Source organism: Anomaloglossus baeobatrachus, chromosome 2 (genome assembly GCF_048569485.1).
Source record: "Anomaloglossus baeobatrachus isolate aAnoBae1 chromosome 2, aAnoBae1.hap1, whole genome shotgun sequence".
Classification (NCBI taxonomy): Eukaryota; Metazoa; Chordata; class Amphibia; order Anura; family Aromobatidae; genus Anomaloglossus; species Anomaloglossus baeobatrachus.
The window spans coordinates 311,551,726-311,572,831 of record NC_134354.1 but is presented as its reverse complement, the minus strand read 5'-3'; the positions used below and the strand labels follow the sequence as shown (position 1 = coordinate 311,572,831).

The 21,106-nt window shown below is 44.7% G+C and overlaps 1 protein-coding gene across 2 annotated transcripts in view; it reads right to left on the bottom strand.

Annotated features, from left to right (window-relative positions):
* Positions 1–17,752, bottom strand: part of DEF6 (DEF6 guanine nucleotide exchange factor) — an 817,872-nt gene extending 800,120 nt beyond the window's left edge. The window contains exons 1-2 of one of the 2 annotated variants that reach the window (XM_075335891.1): positions 17,652–17,752; positions 17,205–17,337 (exon numbers count right to left, since the gene is read on the bottom strand). In XM_075335891.1, coding sequence (XP_075192006.1) covers positions 17,205–17,300 — 96 coding nt within the window. In that variant the 5' untranslated portion in view covers positions 17,301–17,337; positions 17,652–17,752. The remainder of the gene's footprint in view (positions 1–17,204; positions 17,338–17,651) is intronic. The other variant, XM_075335890.1, reaches the window with a different exon arrangement.
* Between the last annotated feature and the right edge of the window lie 3,354 nt (positions 17,753–21,106).

Below are 21,106 nucleotides of genomic sequence, written 5' to 3'. Positions count from 1 at the left end.
CATCAATTCCAAAAATAGACAGGCCAGAGTTAAATTTGCTGAAAAACACCTCATAAAGCCAGCTCAGTTCTGGAAAAGTATTCTATGGACAGATGACACAAAGATCAACCTGTACCAGAATGATGGGAAGAAAAAAGTTTGGAGAAGAAAGGGAACGGCACATGATCCAAGGCACACCACATCCTCTGTGAAACATGGTGGAGGCAACGTGATGGCATGGGCATGCATGGCTTTCAATGGCACTGGGTCACTTGTGTTTATTGATGACATAACAGCAGACAAGAGTAGCCGGATGAATTCTGAAGTGTACCGGGATATACTTTCAGCCCAGATTTAGCCAAATGCCGCAAAGTTGATCGGACGGCGCTTCATAGTACAGATGGACAATGACCCCAAGCATACAGCCAAAGCTACCCAGGAGTTCATGAGTGCAAAAAAGTGGAACATTCTGCAATGGCCAAGTCAATCACCAGATCTTAACCCAATTGAGCATGCATTTCACTTGCTCAAATCCAGACTTAAGACGGAAAGACCCACAAACAAGCAAGACCTGAAGAATGCGGCTGTAAAGGCCTGGCAAAGCATTAAGAAGGAGGAAACCCAGCGTTTGGTGATGTCCATGGGTTCCAGACTTAGGGCAGTGATTGCCTCCAAAGGATTCGCAACAAAATATTGAAAATAAAAATATTTTGTTTGGGTTTGGTTTATTTGTCCAATTACTTTTGACCTCCTAATATGTGGAGTGTTTGTAAAGAAATGTGTACAATTCCTACAATTTCTATCAGATATTTTTGTTCAAACCTTCAAATTAAACGTTACAATCTGCACTTGAATTCTGTTGTAGAGATTTCATTTCAAATCCAATGTGGTTGCATGCAGAGCTCAACTCGCGAAAATTGTGTCACTGTCCAAATATTTCTGGACCTAACTGTACGTGTGACTCTGAACGATCGCAAATAGGTTGAAATCGCTGATCGCTAACACGTCGTTCATTTTCAAAATATTGTTTGTCGTTTGGATCGCAGCAGACATATTGGTACGTTTGACACCCTGCAAACGACGAACAACATCCACACGACCGCCTTTGTCAAGCAATATATCGCTGAACGATTTTGCATCGCTTGTGCGATCGTTACGTGTGACCGCTAATAAACGACCTATGTGCGATCTTGGCACATCGTAACTATGATCTGGGCGTGTCACGTCGCTCATGAGATAGTTAGATAAATCATAGCGTGTAAAGCGGCCTTTAGACATTGAAATCTTTGGAGATCTGTAAAAACAGCTCAAACAGCGAAGTACAGAGATCCTTCCGCGTTTCATCCCTTTTCACTTTTCCACTGCCAAGAATTGATGGATAAAAAAAGCTCAGTCTATCGGCTTCAGTGTAAGAAATAAAAAAAACAGATGAAAAATCAACTGCGATGACACTTGAAAAATAAAATAGTTCCGTTTCTCTTGAATAGTAACATTCACACCCCCCACCCCGAGATAGGCACATCAGCCAGACACAAATCCTTGTTGCCTCCCTCCAGGGGCTGATGTCCACACCAGGTGGGGTGGAGCCAGGCGGTTGGCCCCACCCATTGAGGAGTTCACAGTCCTGGAGGCGGGAAAAGGAAGGCAGTTGAGAGAAGTTCGGGAAGTGGTTGTGAAGGAGCAAAACTGACCGTGTCCTGGTACGTGGCCCGGGCACCGAGAGCAAGGTTGGCAGACGGTGGTGGCCGTCTGCAGGAGAGGCCGATGGACGCGGAACCGTAGGACCGGGGTCGGGCGGTGGCCCGCCGGTACTGAACCGGGGAGCGAAGTGAAGCCAGCACAAACCGGCAGGGCCTGCGGACCCCGACCAGGCTTGGAGTCACCGTTAAACAGGTCAAATCCGTTAGTGACCGGAACCGCAGGGGTTTCCTAGCAGCCAAGACCCGAGTGAAGGCAACCGTCCAAACAGCAAAAGGGAAATACAGCTACCGCCACAGCTAGAGTTCCCAGGGCCAGAGCCTGCGGGCAAAAGGGCTCCTCCGGCACATATCCACGCTGGGGAGCGAGTTACCGGTGGGAAGCCATCGGGACCGAACACACACAAAAGGTGCAGGAAAAGGCAGCCACCACCAACCGTCCGGGAGGAGCCACAGCAGCCGGCTGCGGGACCCGTCCATCCAGCTGATTGTTTTACCAGAGACTGTGCCTCCATTTGTGGCTGAGTGAGTACTACTGTGCCGACCAGCACAGCGCTGCGCAGTCCAAGCGACCCTGCACCTTGCCAGCCCTGCTTCCCCGTCACCTCAACCAGGCCCTGGGACCACCAACCCCTACCCACAGAGGGGGAAAACATCTCAGCTGCTCCCTAACAACGCTCCCAAGATCCCCGTCACCAGCAGCAGTGGTGCCCAACCTCACCACAAACCGTGGGTGGTGTCACGGACCAAATCCCCAAACCAAACTACCCCCTTTCACTCACGGGCAAGGAGCGCCGCTCGAGTCCCCGGATCCGGCCCACCGCTCGAGCCACCGAGCAGCAGCAGCGCCGGACCCGAGCGTTAGCGAGCGCAGCGGCGTCCTTCCCCGCCCGCGACATGTGATGTAGCCTAACCTAAGTATCCCACTACAACTCTTCATATACACACTGGGTTTAGAAGACTCAGATCCCTAGGATTGTTTAGGGAGATTACTGGGATACTGAAGATAATTAAAGTTACACCTTCATTTTTAGGTTTAGAGTAGAATAAGAACTGTTGTGACCATCTGATCTATTCTGTATGAGTCCTCAGTCAGACCGCAGTGCTTTAGGCCAACCAGATAAAATCTTTGGAGGATCCACACTCAGTTTAGATAGAATGTCTGCACTAATACTGAAATAACTGTTTAAATGAAACACAGCACCTTGTCGGAGACATACGGTGTCAAAATCCGTTCCTCTGTTTGCAAGAAATCATTATTTATTCAAAATTGCTAATGAGGTCTACCTTCATAATTTCTTGTTTTCATCTATCGCTGCCTCCTTTTCCTTGATTAACAGCTTTGGTATTATTTAGACCAGAGACGGGTGGAGAGAGATGGAAGACAAGTATTTGGGAAAGTGCACTGAACAGATCAGCCATTCCAAGGGAGCATCAAGCACCTCAATAGCATATTTGACTGAAGAACGATTTCTGGTAAATGCAGAAACAGATTTGCATAATAATGGTTCCATGTTTATTAGATCTATGTCCCCTACAAGTGCATGTTTGAAAAAGTAAAATTGTGCTAATAGAGTCTATTTAAGTAATTAATTAATTAAGTAACAATGATAACAATAAAGTTTATGATGCAATTAAGTAAAATCATTAAATGTTATCATTGTACACAATTGTCCATAAACCGAAGATTAAAGCTCATGGTGGTAAAGGACTGGTTCCACGATTGGCTTCAAAGTGATCTCAATCCTTGGGGCGCATTATTTTATCAGGGTCTTTTTTTCTATTTTTCTTCATTCGTGAATCATGTCACTTTTTCTACCAGCAGGAGGCAATGGTGACTTTGGATGAAATGCTATATGAAACATGATAAATGATAATCCTACATCATACTTACAAGTTGCAAGCAACTGCAAATTTCTTTAGTAAACATTACATGACATTTCCTGAGAACTGACGTTTTACCTGGGCCTAATGTAACAAAACTGTTTTTAAAAAGGTTTCCTCAAAGGTATTCCAAGTGTGAGATGGCGACTGACTATATTGCTAATGGCCATTTTATACCACAGAAGTGGTGGAAGCCTGAAGGTCCGTTGTGGTACTTGTAGTGCCACTTGTTTCTGTTATAGTTCTTTGGGTCTGGACACCTACATTCTCCACCAATGGGTATGTTTGACATGTGTCTGACAGGCCACTTGGTTTTTTAATGGAGTCTGTTGTTTGGCACATGACAGACTGTGTGGAGTCTGTGAGCAGTGTGTGGAGCAACACTGCAGGAGAAGCAACCTCTGAGAGGATAGAGGTTGCTAATCTTCAAGACGTAGGTGCCTCTGGATGGAACACAGCTGAGGGAAGTCAGCCTGTGTTGAGAGTCTGGCAGGAGCCAGACTGAGAGAGACTACCAGGAGGCAGAATGTGTCTAGAGCAGCCTAGGTGAGAGTTGCTCTAGACTGCCAGAGACTGGGAGTCAGATGAGGCTGTGTGTGAGAGGCCTCTGAGAGACTGCAGCCAGCAGGGATAGTGTTGGGCTGTTGATGGAGCCTTTGGGAGAGATACTGTGTGAGACTGATAGGAGTCAGTGTGAGGAAGCTGCCAGGTTTCGATGAAGAAAACCTCATGGAGAGGTGTGTGGACTCACATTAGTGATTATGTGGCTAGACTGCTAAATCTCCTGAGAGGATAGAATGAGTATCTGTGGATTAATCCTGACCAGGGTCAGTGTGATCACTGTGAGTGAGTCGACAGTTAAACGGACTGGAAAACAGTTTTTGTTTATTTTGTCTGTAAAGAGGCTCATGTCTTTTTGAAGAGCAGTATATGTGTACCGCCCCGGAGCTCGGCCGGCTGCATAGCCGCTTGGATCCATGCTCGTCGGTGGGTGGCTCGAGCTCTCCACGGACCCAGGCGTCACGTCGCTCTGAAAGGGGGTTGGCGCTACACGTAGGGACTTCGGTGGGGAGGTCCACGGCTTGAGCCGCGGTTGTTTGAAAGGGATTTAAGTTCGTGACACAACCCACGGGTTGTGGTGAATGGATGGACACCACCGCTGCCGTTGACTAAGCTCCCGGGGACGGTGTTGTGCAGCTTGGTGTTGACCCCCTCCATGGGTAGGGGGATGATGGTCCCGGGGGCCCAAGGGAGGTGCTGAGGCGAGGGGATGGATGCGGTGCGCGCAGGGGTGGGATTCAAATTTTTAACAACAGGTTCTCTGTAAACCCCGCCCATTTGAAAACCACACCCATTCTGTAACTACACCCATTTTGTTAGCCACACCCATTTTCACGCACTTTCCTCAACCAAAAATACAAGTAATTTAAAGTATCATCTCTTTCCCCTTCTTCCCCTCCTCTACCGTCACTCTCCTGTCCAGCACCAGTTGTTCTCGTCACTGTCAGTTATATTGTATTAAATGGTTTTTCTACAGTTTTTAAAAATTATTACTAAATATTATTGCTAAATTGGAACGGACGACCTTCTCCATACAGATCCCATCCCATGTGGTCTCTCCCCCCCTGCAGAATCCCATCCCATGTGGTCTCTCCTCCCCTGCAGATCCCATCCCATTATGGCCTCTTTCCCCTGCAGATCCCATCCCATTATGGCCTCTTTCCCCTACAGATCCCATCCTATTATGGCCCCTTTTTCCCCTGCAGATCCCATCCTATTATGGCCCATTTCTCCCTGCAGACTCCATCCCATTATGGCCTCTTTCCCCCTGCAGATCCCATCCTATTATGGCCTCTTTCCCCCTGCAGATCCCATCCTATTATGGCCTCTTTCCCCCTGCAGATCCCATCCTATTATGGCCCCTTTTTCCCCTGCAGATCCCATCCTATTATGGCCCCTTGTTCCCCTGCAGATACCATCCTATTATGGCCCCTTTCTCCCCTGCAGATCCCATCCTATTATGGCCCCTTTTTCCCCTGCAGATCCCATCCTATTAGGGCCCCTTTTTCCCCTGCAGATCCCATTCTATTGTGGCCCCTTTTTCCCCTGAAGATACCATCCTATTATGGCCCCTTTTTCCCCTGCAGATCCCATCCTATTATGGCCCCTTTTTCCCCTGCAGATACTATCCTATTGTGGCCTCCTCTCCCCCTATAGCCACATATAGTAACAGTTCCCATCTTATGTGGCCCCTCTCCCTGCAGCTTCGGCTCACTGAGCGGCTTACCTGATCCAAGCAGCACCGGCCTCTCCTGTGTCTCCTGTCCTCCTCCGCGGCTCTCTGCAGTCACAGTGACGCTGACAGACGACAGGAGGAGAAGCTCCCTCCTCACACTGCCGTGACCTGTGTCTGCAGCGTCATCGCGTCACTGCAAGCCGGGTCAGTGAGCTGAGGCTGCACTGAACCAGGAAGTACGTCACGGAGGTATGCAGATTCATTTGTCCTAGTGTCTTAAAGAGACACTAACGCAAATGAATACAGCAGGGAACCGGATCTCCAGAGCTGTTTCTTGCCAGTTCTGGGAACCGGCTGCTATTTTAACAACCGGTTCTCCAGAACCGGCTAAATCCCACCCCTGGGTGCGCGGCCCGAAGGCACTGGTGTACTCACTATGATAAACACGCTGGAGTCTCTGGTAAACCAAACAAGATGGTGAACGGTGTCCGCAGCCAGCTGCAGTTTTCCCCTTATGAGGTTGGTGGTTTCCGCCTTTCTCCTGCACCTCACTAGTAGAAATCACGACTCCTATGCCTGAGCAACGGTAGTCCGATCCCCGGCTTGATATGTGTCGGGAGATCCCTTTTTGCCTGCAGATGCTGGCCCCTTGGGTCTCTATGCCTGGGCGGTGGCTTTACTCCATGGTTGGGCTGTTGTCTTCAGTCGGGTCTTAGGTGGGAAAGGTCCTAAAGTCCAGTCCTCAATCAGTTGATTTGACTCAGTCTGGTTGTTTCTGGGCCTCGTACTGGGTCTGAGTACCTCTCCTGGTGTTCCGGTTTCCAATCGGTTCCCCTTTTCGGTACCGGCGGGCCACCACCCGTCCCCGGTCCCTACGGTTCCACCGGCTGTAATTCCAGCTCCTGCAGGCGGCCACCACCATCTGCCTCCTTGCCAGAGGTGACTGGGCTCCAACCCAGACACCTGGTGTAGACTTTGGCAGGCCTGAGCACAGGTCTGCCCTTGAACTTGACTCACTTCACTCCACTGTCAAAGCTCAACTCTAACTAACTGTTTTCCCGCCTCTGGGCCTGTGAACTCCTCGGTGGGTGGAGCCAACCACCTGGCTCCGCCCCCCTGGTGTGAACATCAAACCCGGAGGGAGGTGACCAGGGTTTTGTAGTTTGGCTGCTGTCACCTTACTAAGGGGGGGGCGCGTGTGTATGGGACTACCTGGGATGACCTGGCTAGTCCAGGGAGTCACATATGTAATATGTTTTATTAAACTGCTAGACTTCTTAAAGAGACAGTATTCCTGAGTCTACCTCGTATTACAGCAAAGTGAGTTAAAAACCCCGCTATATAGTGTGTGAATTGTGGGAAATCTTACACAAGAAATATAAACTATGGTTGCAAAAAGGTGAGCAAGACCATTTACGTTATCTCCAGTGTATACTAAGTGAAAGAGAACCTGTCATGTCAGGAAAAGCTATTTATCTACTTATATAGAGTTAATCTGCAGTTAAATAGCGTAAAAACCATGTCCACCTGCTTTACTGAAGCAGAGGCTAGAGGGAAAAAATAAAACTATATCCTTCCTTTAGCCACTTGCTTCCCCCGGCTCGGAGTACAGGATAATTATGCTGAGACTCAGATCTTTCCCTCAGCACCCTGCCCTCCCATGGTCTTCTATACATATTTTCCTCAGCACCCAGTTTTCCCATGCTCTGATATCCCTCTTTCCATCAGCAACCAGCTTTCCGATGTTCTGCTATGCATCTTTACCTCAGCATCCAGCTTTCCGATGCTATGCTGTACATCTTTATCTCAGCACCCAGCTTGCCCTTGATATCAGAGCATGAGAAAGCTGGGTACTGAAGGAAAAAAGTATGGCAGAGCATGGGAAAGCTGCATGCTTAGGTAAAGATGTGTTATAGAACATAGGAAAGCTGGGTGTTGAGGAAAGATGTTTAGTAGAGCATGGGAAAGTTGGGTTCAGGGACAAATGTATAGCAAAGCATGCATAAGCTGGGTCCCGAGGGAAAGCCTTATTCCCTCAGCATCCAGTTTTCCCATCCCATGCTTGTATCTTTATCTTTTTTTCTGTACATATTTGTGCTAAAAATAACATTATAGATTTATTCATTTTGCATATAAAAATGGTAGTTGTTTTTTTAATGGTGTACAAGTTTTGCCATTTTTAAGCGGGGTTTTTTGGTGCTTTTAGTATTGTTTATGCTTTTTAATGTCTGAATTTTATCACTAAAATGTTGCATGTACACAGTCACTTCTTCACACAAATTCAGACATACACACTATATTTTTTATATATTTATGTTATATACTGTATATGTCTGCATTTTTAAACACACTGTATACACAAAGAAATAAGAAAGTTGGATGTCTGACAGCAAACCATGAAGATGAGGAGACCCGGCCACCATCACAGGACAGCAATGAGGCATCATCACCTACAGGACATTGGGGGAGGGGGCAGAACAGTGCATCTGTGAGGGCAAATAGGAGGATAGGTGAAGGAGAGAAGAGGGGAGTGGGGAGGGGGCATGAGAGTGCATCTGTGAGGGGCAAATAGGATAATAGGTGAAAGAGAGAAGAGGGGAGTAGGGGGGGAGCAGGAGAGTGCATCTGTGAGGGGCAAATAGGAGGATAAGTGAAGGAGAGAAGAGGGGAGTGGGGATAGGGGAAAGAGAGTGCAGCTGTGGGGGAGGGGGCAAGAGAGTGCATCTGTGAGGGGCAAATAGGAGGATAGGTGAAGGAGAGAAGAGAGGAGTGGGAATTGGAGCAAGAGAGTGCAGCTGTGAGGGAGGGGGCAAGAGAGTGCAGCTGTGAGGGAGGGGGGCAAGAGAGTGCAGCTGTGAGGGGCAAATAGGATAGCAGAGGGGAGTGGGGCTACAGACATCATTCAGGGAGCTCCAGTACTCACTTCAGCTCGCATTGTGTTCTCTGGAGCCTCCCCATCCTACTACTGCTGACTACAGAGCAATGGCAGTGCAGGGGAGAGGGATACAATCTCCTCAGAAGTCTCATTTTTCTGCAGTACACACTGCACAGGCAGCTCCGTGTCCGTGGGCGGTGCTTACTGTGGGTGGGTGGGACTTACTAGTGTGGAAGGGGTTGGCTTTGCTGAGGAGGAGGCAATGATCAGCTTTGTCCCCTCTTCTGATGGACAGGAGGGGTTGAACTTACATGGAGCATACAGCGTCTGTGCTGTATGCCATACCTTCCAACTTTTCAAGAAAGGAAAAAGGGACAATGTATGCGGCGCGCGCAGCTCGCCGCGGCAAATTTTGACCACACCCCTATCCACACCCATTTGGCAGTAAAGGTCATTCAGCAGATGCCCCGGACTGTTCATTCATATTCATAGCAGTCAGAATTTTTTTATATTTCTATGTGTCACTATATGACATGTTGCTTATTTGTGCCTATAAATCCGTGCATAAATTGTTTCTTTTTGTTTCTGTCTGCACCAAAACTACACAATAACAATCTTCTCTGTTTTTTCCATTTTTGCTGCATTTTTTCTTTTTTTTCTCCATTATTCAATGTGTTTTTGGTGCAGATGTGAATCTGCGTTTTTAAGTGTTTTTATTGTACTGAGAAGCTTTTTCCTGCATTTTTTTAAGCTCCACATAGAAACCTCCAGAGAACCCCTTCCCCCCCCCCGAAAACCGCAGAATTCAGCGGCGTCTTTTCATGGAATCACATCCACTTTACTTGGACAATTAAACACAGCAGAATAAATGTGCAAAAAAACAGCAGAAAAAAATGCAGCATTTACACTACATGGGAATATGGACTAATTGTCCAAGCAAAGTGGATGAGACGTCATGAAATCTCCGCTCCTGGTGCGTGGAAAGACACCGCTGAACTGTGCGGATTTGGTGTTTCTTTCTTTATAAGCTTCAGGATTCACATCAGCAACAAACATGTATCAAATAAGGCGACAATGCATAAAAAATACCACAGACACGCAATAATCAGAGGAGATTGTTATTGTGCTCGTGGCGCGGACACCTGCAGAAAAAATGCAGCATTTACGCTATGTGTGAACACGGCCTCAATGATCCATTTTTATTACATTTTTTATGGGTTTTAATAAAGAAAAATAATAAATTGCGCCATTTTTTTCCCGCCATTTACTGATCCCCATAAATAACCTGATCGCTGTGTTGTTCAGGTCATTACGATTACAGGGACACCAAATATGTCCATGTTATTTGCTGATTTGTGATGTTTATTTTTTTATAAAAAAAAGTGTAATAAAATTACATTATTCTATTTTTTTATTATTATTTTTAGTAATTTTATAAGAAGAAAAAAAAATCCTCTTTTCCTCTCTCTCTAGAATACAGGAGATAGAGACACTGCTGTGTACAATGGAGCTGTGTCCTGTGTAATCTGCTGTGTAAGAGGCTGCATTGTAGGTTCATTTATGTAAAATCCTCCCTCTGACATCGTCAATCCTAGTGGCTCAACAGCTAGAGCAGCTAGGAAAGCTAGGAGGCTGCTGGACACAAGTTTTGAACGTTGCTGGTTTGAATCCAAGGTGGTGAAGATTGAAAAAAAAAAAAAAATTGTATTTGTATTTTTTTCCTCGTTTCTTTAAAGTAGTTTTATGGGAACAAATGAATCTGACTCTTTCCTTCACCTACATTGAGATACAGTATCTATCTATCCCTCTACCTATCTATCTATCCCTCTATCTATCTATGATTCTATCTGTCTATCTATCTATCTATCTATGATTCTATCTATCTATCTATGATTCTATATCTATGATTATATCTATCTATCTATGATTCTATCTATCTATCTATGATTCTATATATCTCTCTATCTATGATTCTATCTATCTATCATTCTATCTATCTATCTATGATTATATCTATCTATGATTCTATCTTTCTATCTATCTATGATTCTATCTATCTATCTATGATTCTATCTATCTATGATTCTATCTATCTATCTATGATTCTATATATCTCTCTATCTATGATTCTATCTATCTATCATTCTATCTATCTATCTATGATTCTATATATCTCTCTATCTATGATTCTATCTATCTATCTATGATTCTATCTATCTATCTATGATTCTATCTATCTATGATTCTATCTATCTATGATTCTATCTATCTATCTATGATTCTATCTATGACTCTATCTATCTATGATTCTATCTGTCTATCTATGATTCTATCTATAATTCTATCTATCTATCCATCTATCTATCTAGGATTCTATTTATCTATCTATCTATGATTCTATCTATCTATCTATCTATCTATCAATCTATCTATAATTCTATCTATCCATCCCTCTATCTATCTATGATTCTATCTATCTATCATTCTATCTATCTATCTATCTATCTATCTATCTATCTATCTATCTATCTATCTATCTATCTATCTATCATTCTATCTATCTATCATTCTATCTATGTATCTATCTAGGATTCTATCTATCTATCTATCTAGGATTCTATCTATCTATCTATCTACTTATCTATCTATCTAGGATTCTATCTATCTATCTATCTAGGATTCTATCTATCTATCTATCTATCTATCTATGATTCTATCTATCTATCTAGGATTCTATCTATCTATGATTCTATCTATCTATCTATCTATCTATCTATCTATCGATCTATCTATAATTATATCTATCCATCCCTCTATCTATCTATGATTCTATCTATCTATCTATCTATCTATCTATCTATCTATCATTCTATCTATCTATCTATCTATCTATCTATCATTCTATCTATCTATCTATCATTCTATCTATCTATCTATCTATCTATCTATCTATCTAGGATTCTATCTATCTATCTAGGATTTTATCTATCTATCTATCTAGGATTCTATCTATCTATCATTCTATCTATCTATCTATCTATCTATCTATTTATCTATTATCTAGGATTCTATCTATCTATCTATCTATCTAGGATTCTATCTATCTATCTATCTAGGATTCTATCTATCTATCTATCTAGGATTCTATCTATCTATCTATCCCTCTATCTATCTATCTATGATTCTATCTAACTATCTATCATGTATGTATCTATCTATTATCTGTCATGTATCTATATATCCCTCAATCATCCATCCATCCCACTATCATTCATTCATCCCTCTATCATCCATCCATCCCTCTATCCTTCCATTCATCCCTCCATTCATCCCTCCATTCATCCCTCCATTCATCCATCCATCCCTCCCTCTATCCCTACCTCTATCCCTCCATTCATCCCTCTATCATCCATCCATCCCTCCCTTTATCCCTCCATTCATCCCTCCATTCATCCATCCCTCCCTCTATCCCTCCATTCATCCCTCTATCATCCATCCATCCCTCCCTCTATCCCTCTATTCATCCCTCCATCCATCTTTGCAGCTGAATAATCTGCCTCTGGTGTCTCACCTGCAGTATAGAGGTCAAGATAACAAAATCTTCCTATGGGTTTCAATACAGGCAGTGGTAGAGCTGCTGCCTTTGAAACAACTCACAATTCCACGGGTACGAGCCCCGACCGCCCCGAAAATCCAGAGCCGATGATAATTTAATTTAATTTATTCACTGCACTGAGGGGAGGAGCCGGGACATCAGCTGTGAGCCGCGGGGCTGCGGGACACACCTCTAAAATCGTGGCAGTCCCGCACAATCCGGGACAGTTGGGAGGTATGCTATATGCTGCAGGGGAGACTGTCGGAGCCAGGGCCCAGTGGGAGATCCACTGATTTCCACATAGGCAGGAGAACAGGGAAATCGCTCTCTTTAATAGCAGCAGACAATCGCCCAGCAGATACACAAAGCCGGGTGATCACTGTGCTGCTATTACTGCTCTCCCCGCCCATAATCCCGCCCACCTCTCAGCACCGCATTCAGTGGAAAGAGGTGCATATGCATTTTTTAAGTAGCCGGGGCATGTGTTATCCCCAGAGCGTCTGCAGTGACCGTGTTCCGCCACAGTTTGCAGCACAGGGTCCAGACGGGGATCAGTGCTGCAACACGTCAGCTGGATGTGGTTCACACATCAAGCTGAACCAAGTACTGAGGTCCAGGACGTGCCCTTTTAAGCCCCGGTCCGGTCGCAGTGGCGACTCCTGCGACCGCGATCGTTACGCCCTGCCTGCTTACTACAAAGCGAGTGCAGTCTAATCACCCCCAAACACATTGATTGTCTGATCTGAACACACATGCTCACTGTTGTGAGCATTGACTGCACAGGCCACTTCGTCTCTAGGATGATTGGAAGTGAGTGGCCACAGGGAGGATATAACTTCTTTTTCTCCCTATAGTTGCTTCTTAAATAAGGCAGGTAGGCATGACTGAAAAACTAAATACAATTCCTAAAATGAAGGGGCACCAGTACAATAAGGTTCCATTAACTTCCCATGGGTTTTGTATTTAAATTGGGCTCAGAGAACATCATAGCTGCAATATCTTCATGTCAGACATGCCATACACAAGAGGAAGTTCACTCTAGTAATACATGGGGATTCTAGGTCATGGAACACTGAAAACATTGGACGTGTCTCTAAGCCATGTCTGTTATCAAGACTCGATGTTCACTTTAAGGACTCACTCACTGGCGTATAATACGGAGTGCCATGCAAGAAAACATTGCATTGCACTCTGACTAATGTTATTCAATGAGGCAGAGCAGATTTACAACCATTTTCTAAGGTTTAATTGGCATGAGTAAAAATTTGCAGCATACTCAGATTGACCACATATATCGGACGAGACTTGGTAATGCAGTTTTATGAGTGCGAGAAAAAAACGGATGCCATACGGACCATCTGTATGCCATCCGATTTTTACTCACAGTTCACAGCCAGAACCCTCCTGCTGACCGATTAAAAAAAACCCCAAAACAAACAACTCATTTAGATATATATATATATATATATTGATAGATGATAGAAATATAGATAGATATAGATAAATATCATGCAGATATATAATTTGACAACCCCGCTATGTATTATACACTTGTATCCTTTAGTGCCTTTCATGTGGCTCTAAAGGGTGTTTAGCCTGGTTTAACCTAATAAATAAATACATTTAAAAAATGACGGTCAATGGTTATTTGGCCCTTTGCAGCTTAAAAATACCAGCCCCCAGCTGCCCAGAAGTGGCACACCACATTAGATGTGCTGATTCTGGTGCTTTACCTCAGCTCTTTCCAATTTCCCTAGTGCGGTGGCAATTGGGGTATCACTTAGCTATCCATCATCCATATCTCTCTAATCCTCTAATCTATCTATATTTCCATCTATCTCTATCTAAATAGGGGTGACCCCACATAATTTTTCTATTTATTAGGTTTAACCACACTAAACACCCTTTTCTGCCACATGAAAGGCACTAATGGGTGCAAATTTTTAACATGTAGGGGTGTTTGCACATTATATCTCTGCAAGATATGTATCTAGTCTATCAATCAATCAATCTATAGTTTTATATTTGATTGCTTTACTATTTCTGACAATTATCAAGAATTTACATAGAGTAGTCTAGGATGTAAAAGATGATGTTAAAAACGCTGTTACGGGGGGCTGTCTGATAATAACCTAAAGGAGTATCAGACAGTCAGGGACCACCGTGCAAAGACTTTGCTGCAGACTATGGCAGAGTGTAATACCTCTGTTAACTCACAGAAGGATATAATAAGTAAGTAAAGCAATTCCTCCCTTACTTGGAGGGTGTGTGGAATGATCTCTGTTAATAATCACAGAGACAAAGGCAATGTGTGCGAAATGGCACCTACCTAGGTCCGCTCTTCTAGTGGTGCAAAAGAGACGAACAGCAGTGTAAGCCGCACAAAGCTCCTACCTGCGTTCGCTCCACTAGTGTGCGAGGACACGAACCACTAGATATGGCACCTGCCTAAGTCCACTCTTCTAGTGGTGCAAAAGAGACGAACAGCAGCGTAAGCCGCACAAAGCTCCTACCTCTGTTTGCTCCCCTAGTGTGCGAGGATACGAACAACTGCCAGACGCAGTATAAGGAACGTCCACCTACGAGTCGAATCACAAGGCCCAGCCAGACCATGTGCCTCAGGCACCTGCCTATGTCCGCTCCCCTAAGAGGTAAGGATACGGACAGCAGCCGAAGCTGTAAGGTATAAGAACGCTACCCTGCCAGTAGCGCTCACCTAGCATAGACAGAGGAATGCCTAGAGGAACGCGCACAGAGCGTCTACTCTTATGCATGAACCAAGAGGACTGAGCGCCATGCGGCGTGTGTCAGGGTCTTATATAGACTCTGTGCCTCATCCAAGATGGAGGACACCAGAGCCAATCCGCTGCCAGAACGACAGGAGTGACGTCATGCTGGCCTATCACCGAGCAAGGCGTCACAAGCACATGACCAGCGGCCAATCGGCATAGAAGGTGTCAGAGACATGTGACCTCGTGTCAGCGATGATGTCACCCGCACATGTGCAATGGCTCCAAGATAGGACTTAGTCTCCGGCGCTCGCACATGTGCAGTAGCAAGAAATCTGGACTTAGTCTCCAGCGCTCGCACATGTGCAGTAGCAAGAAATCTGGACTTAGTCTCCAGCGCTCGTACATGTGCAGTAGCAAGAAATCTGGACATAGTCTCCAGTGCTCGCAGCAACCGTAACAAACGCATTGTATACAGGTGGCATACACATGTCATACAAATGCTATGCAAGAAAAGATACATACGCTCACATTGCACTCGAATGACAAAAGGTTACCCAGACAGATTCCACTTGGCCAACTTTTCATGAACAAAAAGGAACCACATTTTTTTCATGCAAATATGAGCAAGCCCTAAGAAAGATTTCCTTTAAGTCCCCTTCACACCTCCGTTTAAAAAAATTCACGTATGGCACATTCCATTTTGACCATCGTGTGGCCATCCATACCTGTTATCTGCGTGTCATCCATGTGCTCTCCATGTGTATGAGTGTGCTGTTTTTGTGACATCTGTGTGACACGTACCAAAGAAAAAACTCATGAGACTGAAATTAATGTTTTTTTGTATGTATTAAAATTGATAGATAAATTGCTTTTACAGCTATTAAATAAAGAAATAAATAATTAATTTTAAAAATTACGTTCTGTTTTTGATAACAGCAAAAGTAAAGCAGAGAGCTGAGGGCTGATATTATCAGCTTGGGAAGGTCCATGCTTATTGGGCCCTTCCTAGCCTAAAAGTACATACGCGCAGCTGCCACATAATATTAGATGTGCCGATTGTAGCACTTTACCTTGACTGTTCCTGATTGCTCTGGTGCATTGGCAATCAGTGAAATGGTTTATGGGGTTGATATCAGCTATGCAGTGTCAGCTGGCATGAAGCCCTGTTGTTAGCAATGGAGAGGTGTCTATCAGGTGTCAGAATGATGCTCTATAGACTTTATCCGTCTGAATTTCTGGACTACACTGGATAAGATGTTTTTTTTTCTTTTGAATAACTTTGTGAATGTGGATGTGTCTTGTTTTATTTCTTTTTGTTTGTATTTTTTTCAGATATTCTTTTTGGACTACGACAGATTTGGTGGACTATGGCATACTCGCTAGACTGCAGCGGAGCTGCATGTATTTTATTTTTGTTTTTTTAATGAAATGGCAAACGAGGGAAAGCTTCGAGGAGTGTATATTGAAATAAATTATTTTCTTGTGTGTATGTGTCCTTTTTTTGAGATTACTGGGTTAGTGTTGGGGGTGGCTGATAGACACCTCTCCATTACCAAAACCAGGGCTTGATGCCACCTGTCATTATGATCTACTATCCCAATTCCCACTGCACCAGGGCAATCGGGAAGACCCAAGGTGAACCGCTAAAATTGGAGTATCTAATGTGATGTGCCACTTCTGTGGTGGCTGTGAGATGGTATTGTTAGGCTGTGAGGGGCCCAATAACCATGGATATTCCCAGCCTAATAATATCAGCCAACAGCTGTCTGCTTTACCTTTGCTAGTTATCAAAAAAACATTTTTTCTGCTATTTAAATATTTGGCTAATAGCTGTAAAATCTATCATCTCTCTATTTCTCTATCTATCCTTTTTGCACATCTTTAGCACATAAAAAACTCTCATTTTTTGAATGCATTTTATTCTGGTCACACAGATGGCCACACGCATGTCATGCTGATGTCATCGATGTGCTGTACATGTTTTTTACTGACCCATAGACTTCTATTGGCCCTTGTCATCCATGTTGATGCTACAAAACAGACATGTCTCTGTGTGAATCACACGGACACACTGTTCATGTGAAAACACAGAGGTGTGAAAATGAACACTGGAAAAACGGACATGTGAAGGGGGTCTAAAACTGATTAGATTTAAGTAATTTATAATCATATTGCAAAGCATAAAAGAAGAAAGGAGGGCACTCACCTTGAGTTGGGATTTAGAAACTTTTCCGCTCTTCTCCGTATCCAATGATGTAAAGGCATACCAAACAGACTTCAGGAGCTCAGTCCTCAGTGACATGCTGTGTGATTACTGTACACCACACCCTTCCACTCTCCTAAATCAGACACACACAGATAATATTTGCAACTTACATGACACACACTGGCGGCTAGTTTAAATTGCCAAGCTTTTATAACCTTAAATTCCTATCAAGTCCTCACAAATATTATGTGGTGGTACAGTTACTCTGTCCTATGAGTACTACACAAAATCTTTAGAAAAGTTGGCAGGTATAGTTTTGCTATGCACATTATGCTGCAAAAATTAGCACGTTTCACCAACTCTACAAATTTCTTGTCATTTCACAATTACAAGTCACAGTCTACAACTTTCTTGATACACGACAGCACGATACAATCTACAGCTTACGTGGGATGTACATCAGCAACACATATCTGCAGCTTTCATATGCCACAGCTTTTCATAGTCTATCCTTATTCACCGTTACACTTAGCTAAGCTAGCTACAACATACACTCTATTATATCGTAACCACAAATGTGTAAAAAAAGGCAGACACACTACTTTACAACCCAATCATTTTGCCTGTGACACAGACGTTGCTGCATCTACCACTTCCTGCTGACAAAGCCACCCAATGGCATCTAGAAATGTCTTCACATTCTACAAGCACAGCTTACAAGGAGGCAAGTTACATCCCCTTGTAATCTATGGTATGTAACATGCTGCAGCTTGAAGCGTACAGAGTGTAGAACACTGTTGATTTTATTTCGCTTTCCTGTCCCAAGTGAGCAAATTGATGAATAAAAAAAGAAATACAATATTTCATAGCATTTGTCTTCAGCAACAACCTGCACATTAGGAATATAAAAACAGTGAAGAAGCTCACAAGTCTCTGTTTCCGGTACATATAGTGTCTGTTTTCACATATATCGGAGACACAGTCACACTCATACTAATTAAAATCAATGGGGATCTTCATACCTCCGTATTCTCTTACAGACCGTGTGTCCATGTGAACCACGTGCATGTCCGTGTGATTCACACTAAAATATGTCCATTTTTGTCAGCAGTACGGATGAAATATGTACAGCACACATGTCATGCCCTCCGTTGTGGGGTCGGTCTCTCCTAGACAGGGAGATCGACGTTTTCCCCGCTCCTCTATTCCTGCCTCTGGTTCAGCTTCTGTTACTGGCTCGGTCACTGCTGCGCAGCGTGTCACTCACTCTGTCCACTGTGCTGAGCGTTCCCTCACCACCTTCCTCTCACGGAACCTTCGTCCTCTAAACTTGATCCTCTGGGAGTGCGCTTAGGTGGCGCCCGCCGCACTCTGCTCTAATTAAAAAGAACAGTCCAACTGTTCCTTGTTGTTCTGATTCTGACTGTGGGATTGCTTCCTGCTTATGTAGCGCCCCGATGGACAGGCGGTTAACCTACTCATCGCAGGGCCATTTCGGGTCGGGTCAGGCGTTGTCACGGGGTGGCCTTGCCCGGTTCCGTTGCCCCGAGGTGTACAGTTAATGGTGGGGGAAGCGAGGTATAAAGTTTGTCGTGACGCCACCTGTGGTATGCAGCCAAGGAGTAGCCGTTGCTGCTGAGTTCCTCGCTGGTGCAGGTATTATGGCAGCCGGGATGGTGTCACTCCCCCAGGCGAAGCGGGCCCCGGGTGGATGATGAGGGTTATAATGCCCATTGGCACCTAAGAGCTGGGCGGCGGCACCGGTAAGGACAAGCCAACACAGTCTCTGTGGGTTCAGGGTGTAGTTTACTCACAACTTCAGCTGCCAGCCCGGTCACACTGGTCACCGCCGTAATGGGCTCAGGTCGATCCTGAATTCGCGGGAGGTCAGAATCGGTCCGATAGTCTGCGGGCCCTTCCTCACTGCAATTTTTAGTGCGGATCCCTGTGGCTTGAAGCACTTAGAAACCCTTCCGTACTACGTACTGTTCCCTATGCCAGTAGCAGGGATCCCCTTGAGTCTGACCATGATCTAGGTCCCGGGAGTCCTATATGCCACTTGACTCTGGAAACTTGGGTGGTCGAAGAAGCATGGAACCTCTCCAGAATCTGGTGATGCAACGTGGAATTACACCACCCTAGGGTGTTGCACCCTGAGCAGTGCTGGCCCCAGGGGAACTGAAACAGTATTCTCCTCAGCGACCATTAAAATTCTCCCACAGGAGCTACCGGGAAAGACAGAGAACTCTCTGAAATTGGTAAGCTGTGTGTGTGGCTCTTAACTCCCCCTGGTGGCTGCTCCTCCCCCTTCCCAGGTCCTAAGCTAGTGGATTGGGGCCCCTATTGTGATGGAATCCTGTAAATGCCACCCTATTGGAAACTCCTTTTATACCCGACCCTAGGCCAGTCCCTAGTGGGGAAGGGCAACCCATGAGTGTATGTGGTTGTGGATGATGAAACCGGTACCAACCTCCTTTGGATCCATGATCAGCACCACACCCTTAGTGGGGTGCAGTACCCTGTGGCGACCTGAACCTCAGGGGTGCCACACTTATAAGGCACTTGTTCCATATGGCTGGTGCCTGGTGTGGAGACACTGGGGTCAGTGGGTGCTCTCGTCCGCTGATCCGGCCGCCTTTAGAAAGACAGCATGGCCCAGGGCTCATCCCAACTGAATGCCCGACCTCCTTAACCGTGGGCGGAACACTACTCAGACAACACACGATGAGGGAATCACAATATTAAGACTTTATTGGATCCCCAAACAATTAACGGCATACAGCACATAACCAGAAAAACCGCAGAATTTAACTGGCAACAGTTTCTCACCCTTCCGCTGGCTCACCAGGGATTAGAATGTCTGTGCCTTAAAGCTTCCAGGGCTAATTACTCCAAACCAGCAGCACCCCGCTTTCGGCGGGCACCCACCGAGAATGGATTAATGCCGGATTTAGGAAACTATGGGGAGATAAGGTATGCACACCAGTGACTATGTAAGGGGAATACATGAAATAGCAGAAACTGCTGTGTGAATACTGACTTGAAAAATCCAATAGCTATATGTAAGAGTGAAAATGTGAAAAATGGAATCTGCATTACTGCCATGAACATATGAATCAAGAGAAATTTAGCTACTGAATTGATCAATGCAATAGAGCCCCAACACTACGCCAAAGTATTTCTCCACGTTGGGGTCCCTAGCTTGTGTGTGTCCTCTCATGCAGTTAAAAAACTTACCGTGTATGGGAAGCTGAGACCCAGGCTATTTATGCGTATGATATGAATTGGCAATAGGTGTGGTTGGGGAGGGTTCACAAACGAAAAACTACTAACAAATAAGGAATAACGTTTGGAACACCATTCTAAGTCTGAACTGGGTGCAAAAACCTAAAAAACATCACTATGGGGAGATAAGGTATGCACACCAGTGACTATGTAAGGGGAATACATGAAATAGCAGAAACTGCTGTGTGAATACTGACTTGAAAAATCCAATAGCTATATGTAAGAGTGAAAATGTGAAAAATGGAATCTGCATTACTGCCATGAACATATGAATCAAGAGAAATTTAGCTACTGAATTGATCAATGCAATAGAGCCCCAACACTACGCCAAAGTATTTCTCTATGTTGGGGTCCCTAGCTTGTGTGTGTCCTCTCAAGCAGTTAAAAAACTTACCGTGTATGGGAAGCTGAGACCCAGGCTATTTATGCGTATGATATGGATTGGCAATAGGTGTGGTTGGGGAGGGTTCACAAACGAAAAACTACTAACAAATAAGGAAATGTTCATGGCAGTAATGCAGATTCCATTTTTCACATTTTCACTCTTACATATAGCTATTGGATTTTTCAAGTCAGTATTCACACAGCAGTTTCTGCTATTTCATGTATTCCCCTTA